At 33.2% G+C, this 11,594-nt stretch overlaps 1 protein-coding gene and 1 non-coding gene across 2 annotated transcripts; both read left to right on the forward strand.

Annotated features, from left to right (window-relative positions):
* Positions 1 to 230: 230 nt before the first annotated feature.
* On the forward strand, positions 231 to 302 carry TRNAW-CCA (transfer RNA tryptophan (anticodon CCA)). The gene has a single exon. It is a non-coding gene; the product is annotated as a tRNA-Trp (tRNA).
* Positions 303 to 3,230: 2,928 nt separating this feature from the next.
* Positions 3,231 to 6,222, forward strand: LOC145589713 (uncharacterized). Its single transcript, XM_081646391.1, has 2 exons — positions 3,231 to 3,616; positions 5,715 to 6,222. Exons 1-2 carry the CDS (start codon positions 3,347 to 3,349, stop codon positions 5,901 to 5,903), a joined length of 459 nt encoding a protein of 152 aa, XP_081502517.1. The 5' UTR covers positions 3,231 to 3,346; the 3' UTR covers positions 5,904 to 6,222.
* The last annotated feature ends 5,372 nt before the right edge of the window (positions 6,223 to 11,594 follow it).

The raw sequence follows: 11,594 nt of genomic DNA on the forward strand, positions 1-11,594 counted from the left end.
AATATACGAGTAATATTTTAAAAAAATACTCTACAAGATGGAAAAAAAAATTAATTGAACATGCCAAAAACGATTCATTTAACATTTCACGCAAAGCTAAGATGCTTCTATTTTAAAAAAAAGATGCTTCTAAAATCCCATTTGGATAAAGCCTTATGCTGCTGCGACGATAACAACTCTATATGATAAAAGTGGATAATTATCTAATGAAGTACAATTATTAACAACGGGGATCTGTGGCGCAATGGTAGCGCGTCTGACTCCAGATCAGAAGGTTGCGTGTTCGATTCACGTCAGGTTCAATATCCTGATCCCAACAGATCATTTGTTTTTCCTTTTTTTTAAACTCGTATTGTATTAGCTTTTTTTTTTTTTTGAAGGCCTGTATTAGCTTTTTATCATATGTGTTTTATATTGTTTTTTGTTTTTTCTTAAACTTATCTTATTTGAAAGTATTGATTAACTTTATTCATTTTTTTTTGAAGACCTGTATTAGCTTTTTATCATATGTGTTTTATATTGTTTTTTGTTTTTTTTAAACTTATCTTATTTGAAAGCATTAATTATATATATCTAACTTTATTCATCCTTAGGTTCAAAAAAAAATAAAAAAATTATTCACCCCTGAAGTATATTTAAACTTATCTTTTTTTTTTTTGACGGGCAAGTTTATCTTTCTTAAAGTAATATTTAAACTTAATAACTCTGATTTGAGTATTTATTCTTAACTAACCCTTATTCGAATTTCTTATTCAAAATATAATTGGAATCGTGGTGAAAAAAAGAACCTAAGGCCATCTCTAATGGTAAGCTAATAACTTGTCAAGCCAAATAAGATTTTAAGCTAACCCTCTTTGTAGGTAGCTTGTGTCCCCAATGGTTAGCTACTAGTTTGATTTGTAAATAAGCTTGACTTTCTCAATTAATTTTTTTTAAATTTAATTATATTAGTATGCTATCTTTAAAATTTTGTAAACATTTTCACCAACAAATTAGCTTGCCCAAGTTAATTTTAATGGTCAAGCTAGTAGATAAGGAATTTTGAAATTATTGCAATCACGTCCCTTGTTAAATTTCGAAACAATATAAAATGGGCCTTGGCAACCCGAATAAGGAGGAGGAGAGTTTGGTCCACAAACAAGGCTTTGGAGCTTCCATACATACTAAAACCAATTGGCAATAGTAGGAGTTACTCATCTACCTTATAAAGTGGAACCACCTCTCCCCTTTCTCCAATGTGGGACACTCACAAGTGGACTACAATGGGTTGCAACATCCCTAGTTACAATCAATGGTAAGAGTAACCTCAATAACATTCTTAAAGGATCTGCTTAAAAATAATAAAATAAAAAAAATTTGAGCTTGTAGTTAATTATGGGAGTGAAACAATTTTTATTAGCTTGAAAACTACCTTAGCTTGGTTGAACAACCTGCTTGAGAAAAAAAAAAAAGTGGAAATAACTCTAACATCGAGTAAATAGGCTCGAAATTTCTCAAATTTTGGTACAGTCGTTATAAGTAGGTATTCAAAATTGAAAATTTGAGATTTAATACCACCTACTCCCTCCGTCCACAATTACCTGCAACATTTACTATAAATGGGTGCTCTTTATTATCTGCAACAACATTTTTTCTTTTCATTTTTAGTAAATTTTAAAGAGTAAATGACCACCCCTTACTTTATTTTTTAAACTTTGTTTAGCATCTGATAATTACATTTACTTACCAAAATACCAACTAATTACCACCTTATCCCAACCACTTCGCCACCCCTACCACGAACTCAGACCACCGAAACCCACCTTAACCGGACCCCAGATCGCCGCGCCATTCTCCAACCAGACCCCACCCGCGACCAGACCATGGATCGCCACGCCATTTTCCCTACGCCACTAATCCAAAACAACCACTAATCTGAGTTCATGGATGTCGGTGGTTTGAGTTCGTGGGTTTCTTGATGGGTTTCGATTCCAGATCTGGGGTTGGTTGGTTTCGTGGTGGGTTTCGATGATTTGAGTTCGTGGGTTCGGTGGTCTGAGTTCGTGGATGTGAGTGGGTTTCGTGGTGGGTTGCGTGGGTGTTGGTGGTCTGAGTTCGTTGATGTGAGTGGGGGTTTCGTGGTGGTCTTCGTGCGTGGGTTTCGGTGGTCTGGGTTTCGTGGTGGGTTTCGGTTCAATGGTCTGGGTGTGCTGGTGGTTCGTGGTGTTACGTGGGTGCCGGTGGTTCGTGGGGTTGCATAAGTGTTGGTGGTTCGCGTGATGGTTCAGCGCTGTCGCGACTCACGAGTGGTGGTGATTCTCCTTGTGTGTTTTTTTTAATTTGAATTAATTAACCCTTCTCTTTCCTCTTAATTTTCAATAATGTTGTTTAAGAAGTTTTGCCTAGAAATCCGCAAAAAGGACATTTGGTGCAGATAATCGTGGGCGGAGGGAGTATATTATTTACCATAGGTGTCTTTCGCTTGGTGGGGCCTTTGAAATGAAGTAGAATTCCTTTCAATGTTTGGTTAAGCATAATTTACTGTTTTTGCTATGAAGTCTCATACTAATGGTATCTAACTTCATTGTCCATTCCAACTCCCTACAATCTCACATCCACCCCAAATATTTTAAATCCATTCCACTCGAAATATAAACTCTTAAGTAGCTGTAAATCCATTCCAGTTTTGCTCTAAACAAGTTTAAGGACATGTTTTGATTTATTGAACTGAGTTGAGTTGAACTGAAATGAATTGTTTATGAGAGAAGGAAATTAGGAAATGAAATGAACTGAATTGATTGAAGTTGAGCTAAAGTGAAGTGAACTGAACTAAACTGAAATTAAGGGCCTGTTCTCATTAATTGAACTGAATTGAACTGAACTTATTAGAGTTGAGCTAAACTGAACTGAACTGAAATGAATATTTTATAAGAGAATGAAATTAGGAGCTGAACTGAACTTATTAGAGCTGAACTGAACTGAAAATAATCGTATGACTCTAAGCTGAAAAAACCAAACCCTAAGTGTTTAATTAGGTTTTGGGTTCTCGATCCATACCACCATGATATGAATTCTCAATCCATTATATTTCAGTTTGTTGAACTAAACGACCCCAAAGTATGAGTATTGAACACAAGTGGCACAACCAAAGGACCCCAATTCCTTAGTCAAGTTGCCAAGGGTTTGAGTCTGTTTTACATTTAACACAATTTATTTATTGGCAAAGTAAAAAACATAAAATCCCCAAAACAACACTAACATCATCTCTTTTTTCGCCTTTCACCAACCAACCACAAAACCTCTGCCTCAAACCCCAACCCATTCGCTCCTCCATTTCTAGAGAGAGAAAACCTTCGCTACTTCAACAATGGCGTCGTTGAGTTTTTCAGCTTCTACTACTGCTCCCATGGCTTCCTTTCTACCTACACCTTCATCTTCCAACGTATCGACTTCTTCGTCGTCGTCGTCTTCTTCAAGCAGTTTCAAGCCTACTGGGCCCAGATGTTTTCTCTCTCCTCTTTCTGTTACTCGTATTTCTTCTTCTTCTTTGAAGGTGAAATCTCATCGTTCTATGGTTGTGTGTATGGCTCCTGACGAAGAGAAGATGACTCGTCGCTCTCCTCTCGATTTTCCAATCGTATGTTCCTCTTTCTTTCTCTATATTTGATTAATTTATGAATTGCGAGTAATTAGATTATAATTATAGGGTTTGTATTTCGAGTTGATTTCATCATGGAACAATTGATTTTTTGTAATTGCTTTAATTTGTGGCATTTTCTGATGTTAATTGCTGCCCTAGTACTTTGATTTTGATAATTGATTGTATTTATAATGTCAATCTTGTGATTTTAGGGAAAATAAGTTGAAATTATTGGTTTGAGAATTGAGAATATCATAAATCTGCACTTTTGTTTGCTGAGCTTTTTTCAATAAGTTTTCATGATTAAAATTTTCTTTTTTAAGGTTCACAAAGCAATTGAAAGAATTTGAGATTATAGTCAGAAATCTTAGAATGGATGGATTTCTCTTTTTGAAGAATGGTTAAAGGATAAGGTTTTAGGTCTTAGAATTTTAGCAATCATTCATTTACCTTTGTTTTGGTATTTTCCCCTTACCTGTTATCTAGTTAGGGTTGTGGCTAATAACTTGTCTAGCACCGTGCAATTTTTGTCAATATTGTCTCACTTCGTAGGTTATAAGGACATTGGAATTGGTATCGATATTCTTAAATTACAAATACTGTATTTCTTTGATGGGTTTAGGAATCAAATATGGGATTACATTCAAACTATAAAACTCTTATACCTTCGATTTCACCCTGCCCTTGCTCCTGCCTCCTGGTGGGATTTGATACACTTTGGCAATTCTAATGGTTTGAAATGCCAATTATAGATAGGGAGAGGATTTACGAAGGTTGCTCACTTGATTTGGCAAATTTGTTACATATTTTTATACTTTTTACATTACAAACCAAACATAAGAGAGTTATTGCATTAAGTGAATTCTCAATCACTCACTCCCATTCTTTAGCTCCAATATCCTTTTAATTAATTCCTAGAATCTACTTTACAGCCTTCTGTACTTTCTTTTGTGGCTTGGGGAAAGGAGGAGGATAGGATTGTAGCTTCAGTGTTATATATATATATATATATATATATATTAAGCTTGTGTGCTCTTTTTTCGTACATTTTTTTAGTCCTTATGCATCAAAGTTTGATCACGCAGTCTTGAAAGTTTGTTTGAGGTGACTTTGGCAATATTGGCAATCAGCCATTTAGGTATCTTAGTTACTAATTCTAAATCTAGCATTTTATTTTACTTGTCCCTCCCCTAAAAGAAGGATTTTCTTTGTTTGAGGTAATCCCGTGGTGATTTTGCCTTGGGAGAATGGGCATACCGTCTTTTGTGTCAAGGGGTGAGGAAGAATTTGATGAATAGAACAAGCCTAAGAAGACCTATGCTTGCTCTTGCTGTGTTGATTTTTGTACCTATTCAATTATTCAAATAAGGAAGCAAATAAGTGATAAGTACATAAGCTCTAATTAAATTCCTTAGCTTCTGTTCGAGTGAAACTGAGAACAAAGGAGGAATGTACAAGGGATGAGAGGGGAAGTTGAATTAGAATACTGAAAAGGAAGATTCACTTTTATTACATAGCTCAAATGTGATGACAGGGAATACTTGGTGCCTTCAGATAAGTGTTTTGAATCATCATTGATTCCATGATGCTGTCAAAATATAAAGCTTCCTGATAATTTCATTTATTATATGGTAATGTGAGAGTAGTCATTGAGGCTTTTGAGCACGAAGTTGGGTTAAGAGGCAAATTAGGGCAATAGTATGAGTCTTGTTAAGGCAGTTAATTTTTTTTTTTTTTTTTTTTTTTTTTTTTTTTTTTTTTTTTTTGTGTAGCTGTGTGAATGATTAAGGGTAAATGTGTTAATGGTGCAATTCAAATGGGTAATTGTGTAAAAGGTGTGACTACAATGGATGCAAATCTCTCAATTGATCATATTCATTAGCATTTTGAAGTGAACCTAGACCTAGTCAAGGATGAGAACTGAAAATTGTATGCTCCAATTATGTCTTGTATATTTTTATTTTTTTATTTTCTAAAATAATACTATGTCAATCCATGACATCACTGTTTTCATAGGGAAAATTGTCTATAACTTTCACATTTACATTTAAAGACTTGTTAATCACTGCAAGTTTAACATTTTGTTGCTTGACAGGAGTGGGAGAGGCCCAAGCCTGGGAGAAGACCTGATATATTTCCTCAATTCAGCCCTATGAAAACACCATTACCACCTCCTATGCCTGCTGATCCACCAGAGGAAGACGAGGATGAGGAAGAAAAGAAGGAAGAGGAAGAGGAAGATCCGGAAAAGGAAGAGCAAGAAAACCCAGACAAACCGCAGTGATAAATGAATGTCTTGCTATTAGGCAGTCATTACAATTCATATTCGATATCCTCAGTAGCATAATCAAATGCATGGATCCTGCATATAACAGAGCTAAGGTTGGTATCCACATCAACTCTCTGGCTTAAGCACAGGAGTTTATGACGTCAATTTTTTCAGGTCCTGTGCGGGTTTAGTGTTTTTCTGGGGAGTTATCCTAATTTTGTAGTATTGAGGCGATTTTAATAGGTTTTGTAATGTTATTCAAGGAATAAGGATGGTTTCATTTCCTTGTAAGTTGCCTTTACCTCTCTAATTACATCCTATTTGGAGTTATGTAGTTGGCCATTATGTTGATACGGTAATATATTGCACTTGTTTTCAGGCTTACGTAGCTTAGAGAAGCTTTATACTATACCTCAGCTCCTTTCCCTTTTAAATGTATTTCATGATTCAAAAATTTCACACTGGTCATTTCAAATGTGGGCTTGTAAACCCATGACCCAACAAAAGTTACAAATTTTTACCTACACGGCTACACCCCTATGTGGCTATGTAGGTGGTTTATCAATTTTATAATTAAAATAATTGAGCACTTTTAAATAAAAGGACTACTAGTACATGATAAAATAATGGTTTATGTAGTCGACTTCAGCCTATCATTAAGTTATAGTTTTCCATGTCTTACTGTTGTTGCTACTTGATATAGTAATTAACCATAGTATTAGCTCCATGGAAAATTGAAAAGAAGTTAGGAATATATGCATGTGAAAAAAGATAAGAAAAGCATACTAAAATTTATGGTTTATGTATGCCTGCTTCCCCTAGTTGGAAGGACCACCCTTTATTTTTGTAAATCCTAAATTTGGAAAGTTCCATGTTTTTACCTCTTTATTCTCCACTAACACTTCTGAATTTTCCAATCATTTTTTTACCATGCATGTTACTATTATGTTACCACTAGCTTTTCATGTTTATGATATGTTTCACCTAATTTCCCACCCTCTCAAGATATATATACTCCGTAGTACTCCGTAATGTCTTTTGTGTGTTTAGGTTAATTAAAGAATGAAACATATACTTGTAGGCAGTATAACTATTCCTCGTTTTGAAAAAATATATTTATTCGACTACTAACATTTTAAAATCAAACAATATAACGCATTAAGTCGAATAGAGTCAAGGTTGGCTAAGGGCCTCTGCAACCAGACCCTTAGCACAAGGCTCCAAAATTTTAGGGCCCAATTTTATTGGGAGCCTGGTTTTTAAAAAAAATCCGTTGTCTTTCTTTTTTTTGGTCAAATAGTCAATTTCAAGCTCTTAAATTAACTCTCCCAGTACATCTATTTAGTAATTACTCCCATCAATCACTCCTTTCAACTTACAGTTCCCAAAATACCACTTTTCATCTTCCTCCATTGATTCATACAAGTAATTTATTGTTCCGTACTACTCGCATTAATTTTATTATTTTAGTATTTCAATTTTTCAGTTTAGTTTAGTATATCACCTCTATATTCAATTTTTCAATAATTGGATTAGTATTATTATGCTAATGTAAGAAAATTCTAAAAATAATTGGATTACTCAATAATAATCTATCCAATTGGGAGAATTAGTCATAGACGTTATATGATGTATGTTTTATTCATAGTTTTTCTTTTTTTTTTTCTACAATTTGGTACAATTAGGGCCTGTTCTCATACGTTTATTTTCAGTTCAGTTCAGTTCAGTTCAGCTCCAATCAGTTCAGTTCAGTTCAGTTCAGTTCAGTTTATGTCTAATGATATTGCTAATGATATAAAGCCAGATTTCATTCTTTTACGCTCTTATTACAACGACGACAATAATAATAATAATAATAATAATAATAATAATAATAATAATAATAATAATAATAACATTTAATAATAATAATAATAAACATTTAATAATAATAATAATAATAATAATAATAAAATTCATTGTTCCTATTTATTATTGTACACATATGTATAATAATAAATAATCAAAGATCACTAATCCTTAGTTAAAAATCAATAATTAATAAGTTCAGTTCAGTTCAGTTCAGTCCAGTCCAGTCCAGCTCAGTTCAGTTCAGTTCAGTTCAGTTCAGTTCAGCTCAGTTCAGTTCAGTTCAGTTCAGCTGAGTTCAGTCTATGAGAACAGGCCCTTAATAGTTCAGACAATTGAGAATTGTTATGAGCTAAGTGTTGCATTTTTTTTATGTAGAAATTAAGAGATGGTTCTCTACTTCTCTATAATTACGAGTTGAGTAATGCTTTTTATTATTATTTTTTTTTTCAGGATGAGCTTGCATGATTTAAAGTTTGAACAATTGTTGATTGAATTCGTATTAGGTTGCTTCAATCTTCTTTCCACTTTTTATTATTTGCTTAATTACCATCGAAGTATTTTTGTTGATTTTGTTTCTTTTGGTGTTTTTCATTGGGTTTAATAATTATCTATACTATATACTAAAGTAATCACCGGAGGGGACACTTGACATGATTTTGTGAAAAAATTTCCCTCCAAAATGCTTTATTTTTTTTGTTCTATAAATCTTTTTTAAAGGATAGACATTATGTTACATACATTTAATTCAAATTTATAAATCAATTCAAATTTTTTTAAAAAAATGTTACATATATTTAATTTCAATTAACTCTATTTCAATTGACTATTATTATATCATACTTTATAAATCTGTGCATTGCACGGGGCCAAAACTAGTTTACAATTAAAGTAAAGAATTTTGCGTTTTTGATATACATTATTATAATGATGTGAATTTATCTGTAATAAAAAATTACATTAGTTTATTAGGGCCTAATTTTTAAGATTAGAACAGGGCCCGAAAATGTTGGAGACGACCCTGAATAGAGTGTAATTAGTATGTGAAGAGGCTTGGATGATATTTGTTCTGTGGAAGACGATAAGCAAAGCCTCACCATAATTACATGTTATTGTCTCGTGCTTGGAATTTGGAGATGAATATAAGAAAGGCGTAAACCGTTATCCTTCATCGATCAACTAGCCAGTAAAAAAAAAGAAAAAGAAAAAAGTAGTGTATTATCTACCAAAATTATTAATTATTAATTATAATTCATGGTACATAAAAACTTATTAGGCTACATAATTATTAAAAAGTGTTTATTGTTTTTGTCAAAAAAAACAAAAAAAGTTTTTATCCAAGTCTTCCTCATAATTTGGTTTTAATTCTCTATAACATGCATGTTATATACTACCTCCATTAATAGTTATCTGCAATTTTGGGTATTATTTGTGAGATATAAAATATTCCAAAGTTGCAGATAATCATTAACGGAGGTAGTATTTCTATAAGCTAATTATTGCTACCTAGAAATTAGGTAGCTTAGGACTTGTTTGACATTGTTTTTTGTTTTCAGCTTTCAGTTTTTTAGAAAACAAAAAAAACAAAAACAGGAAACAAGAAAAAGCTGTTTCCACTTTTTTGTTGCCAGTTTTCAAAATTATCATGAGTTTAATAAAGTTGACTAATTTTTTATTCATTATATGACATATATCATATGATTTTGAAAAAAAAAGACCAAAAAACAGAAAACCACAGTGATGCCAAACGAACACTTAGTTTTAACTATTTATGTAGCTATGAGTATCATTGTATTGATTGTGCTCTTTAATCTCGCTCATCTTATTGTCTTATTGTTCCATAAGATCATTCTAATAAATAATCACAACTTTCTCGATCACATTTTCATAATACAAGACTACAAGCTACGAGTATATAATTTTGAACCCAAAAATTACAAGTTAATATAAAATCAACTTTTATTTTTGAATGAAGGTTGATGAAACACTATACAAGGTACTTTGATTCTTCTACTAACTATGACTTGTTGCATAAATAGAAATTGTGTAACTAGTATGACTTGTTGCAATACACGTCGTTACGTATTAAGGTATAAGACTATTAGTTACGCAGAGCATAAAGTTGTTAACCCAAAAATTACGCGTTGAAATAATTACTTTTACTCAGTTTTGTTTTAATTTAGGGCTTGTTCACATTTACTGAACTGAGCTGAACTGAACTGAACTGAATTGAACTGAACTGAACTGATTGGAGTTGAACTGAACAGAATAGAATTGAACTGAGCTGAAATGAATATTTTATGAGAGAAGGAAATTAGGAGCTGAACTGAAATGAACTGATTGAAGCTGAACTGAACTGAACTGAAATTAAGTAAATGTGAACAGGTCCTTAATTGCATATCTCTTGAGGTTTAAAAAAAAATTGCAGATCTCTAGACCTCTATGTTTGACCAATTTTATGATGTAAAAAAAATATATTCTGATAATTTATCTAATTTTTCTTACCCTAACATTAAGGACTTGTCTTAGAGCACCAAAAAAAATTAAGGACTTATCTTACCCTTAACTCACAGTTTCAACATTTCAAGTTCAAATCTTCGTTCCCTCAAAAAAAAAAATCAATATCTTTGGAAAAAAAATTCAAAAAAATTCAAAAATTCAAAAAAAACAAAAAAATTCAAAAATAAAGACCGTTACTTTTAAGAAATGGAACCACGTCCGATACTGGGAGGCAATGGCGAGTGCGACTCAACGTCCGAGACGGAGAAATGAATAAGTTCTCGCCGGTGCTTATGGCATAAGAACTTCAGGGTGTTAACAACTTTAAGGCTAACATTGCTGTCAACGTACATCGGGTTTTTTTTGACGCCTTCTCCGTCGAAAACCAAAAAACCTATACCGTCTCCCTAACTCACAAGCACAAAGGCCAGGAGCGTATTAAGGTCTAAACTCGGCTTACCGTCCAAAATGGAGTAATAAATGCGTTCTTCAGGCCGATGCTAACGGCAGAACAATTGACAGTGTCAACACCTTGGATGAAAACATTGTCGCCAACCTTTATAGGGTAATTTTCGACGCCGTGTCCGTCAAAAACCAACAAAACTTATATTGTCGCCCTAACGCACAAACATAAAGGTGCGACTCAAATTAAAGTTTGCACTCTTAGCTTGAAAGAGAATGGAGCATATTTGAAATGGAGGCTCCTCTTGCTGCTTCGCCACAAGTTTATATAGGTGGTTTAAATAAATTAAATTATAATTATTTATAAATTAACAAATTACGTGAAATTACATATGTATTATATTGCACATTTTTGTCACATATAATTATTGGTATTGATAGATTAATCATTATTTTATACCACTTTTCTGTAATACCCCACAATTAGTTAGTCTTCCTATGGAAGACATAACATGGCGAAAACTAATGACTTAATGTCAGACATGGAGTTATGATTCCTTTTTTATTGCCGATGCTTATTGCAGAAGAAATTGAAGGTGTTAATACCATTAATGAGAACTCAGATGTGAACGTTCATAGGGTAATTATTGATGTTGTGAGTGTAAAAAACGACAAACTATATGTATTTGTCCTAACCCATAAATATAAGGGTGTGAATCTTATTCGTGTTTGTACTCTTGAACGATAGTGAAGCAAGTTTGTACGTGACTTACGTGTTAGAAATGGTGATTTCGTCGAATTATCTTAGGAAATGGATCCTATGAGATTAAGACTTCGATTGATCCGGGTTTTAGTTGTTTAGAAAAAGCCCCGGTCAGTTCATGTGCGTCGTTCCAGGCTTCCAGCACAATCAAGGGTCTGCCGCCAATCGACGGAGATGCTGCTGCCATTCTAACT

The sequence above is a fragment of the Chenopodium album genome, chromosome 17 (assembly GCF_948465745.1).
Source record: "Chenopodium album chromosome 17, dcCheAlbu1.1, whole genome shotgun sequence".
Classification (NCBI taxonomy): domain Eukaryota; kingdom Viridiplantae; phylum Streptophyta; class Magnoliopsida; order Caryophyllales; family Amaranthaceae; genus Chenopodium; species Chenopodium album.

Excerpts from the sequence above, each read along its gene's own strand:
- LOC145589713 (XM_081646391.1), top strand. The coding sequence starts at position 3,347 with ATGGCGTCGTTGAGTTTTTCAGCTTCTACTACTGCTCCCATGGCTTCC. Across the intron at positions 3,617-5,714 it reads CTCCTCTCGATTTTCCAATC|GAGTGGGAGAGGCCCAAGCC; the intron begins GTATGTTCCTCT and ends GTTGCTTGACAG.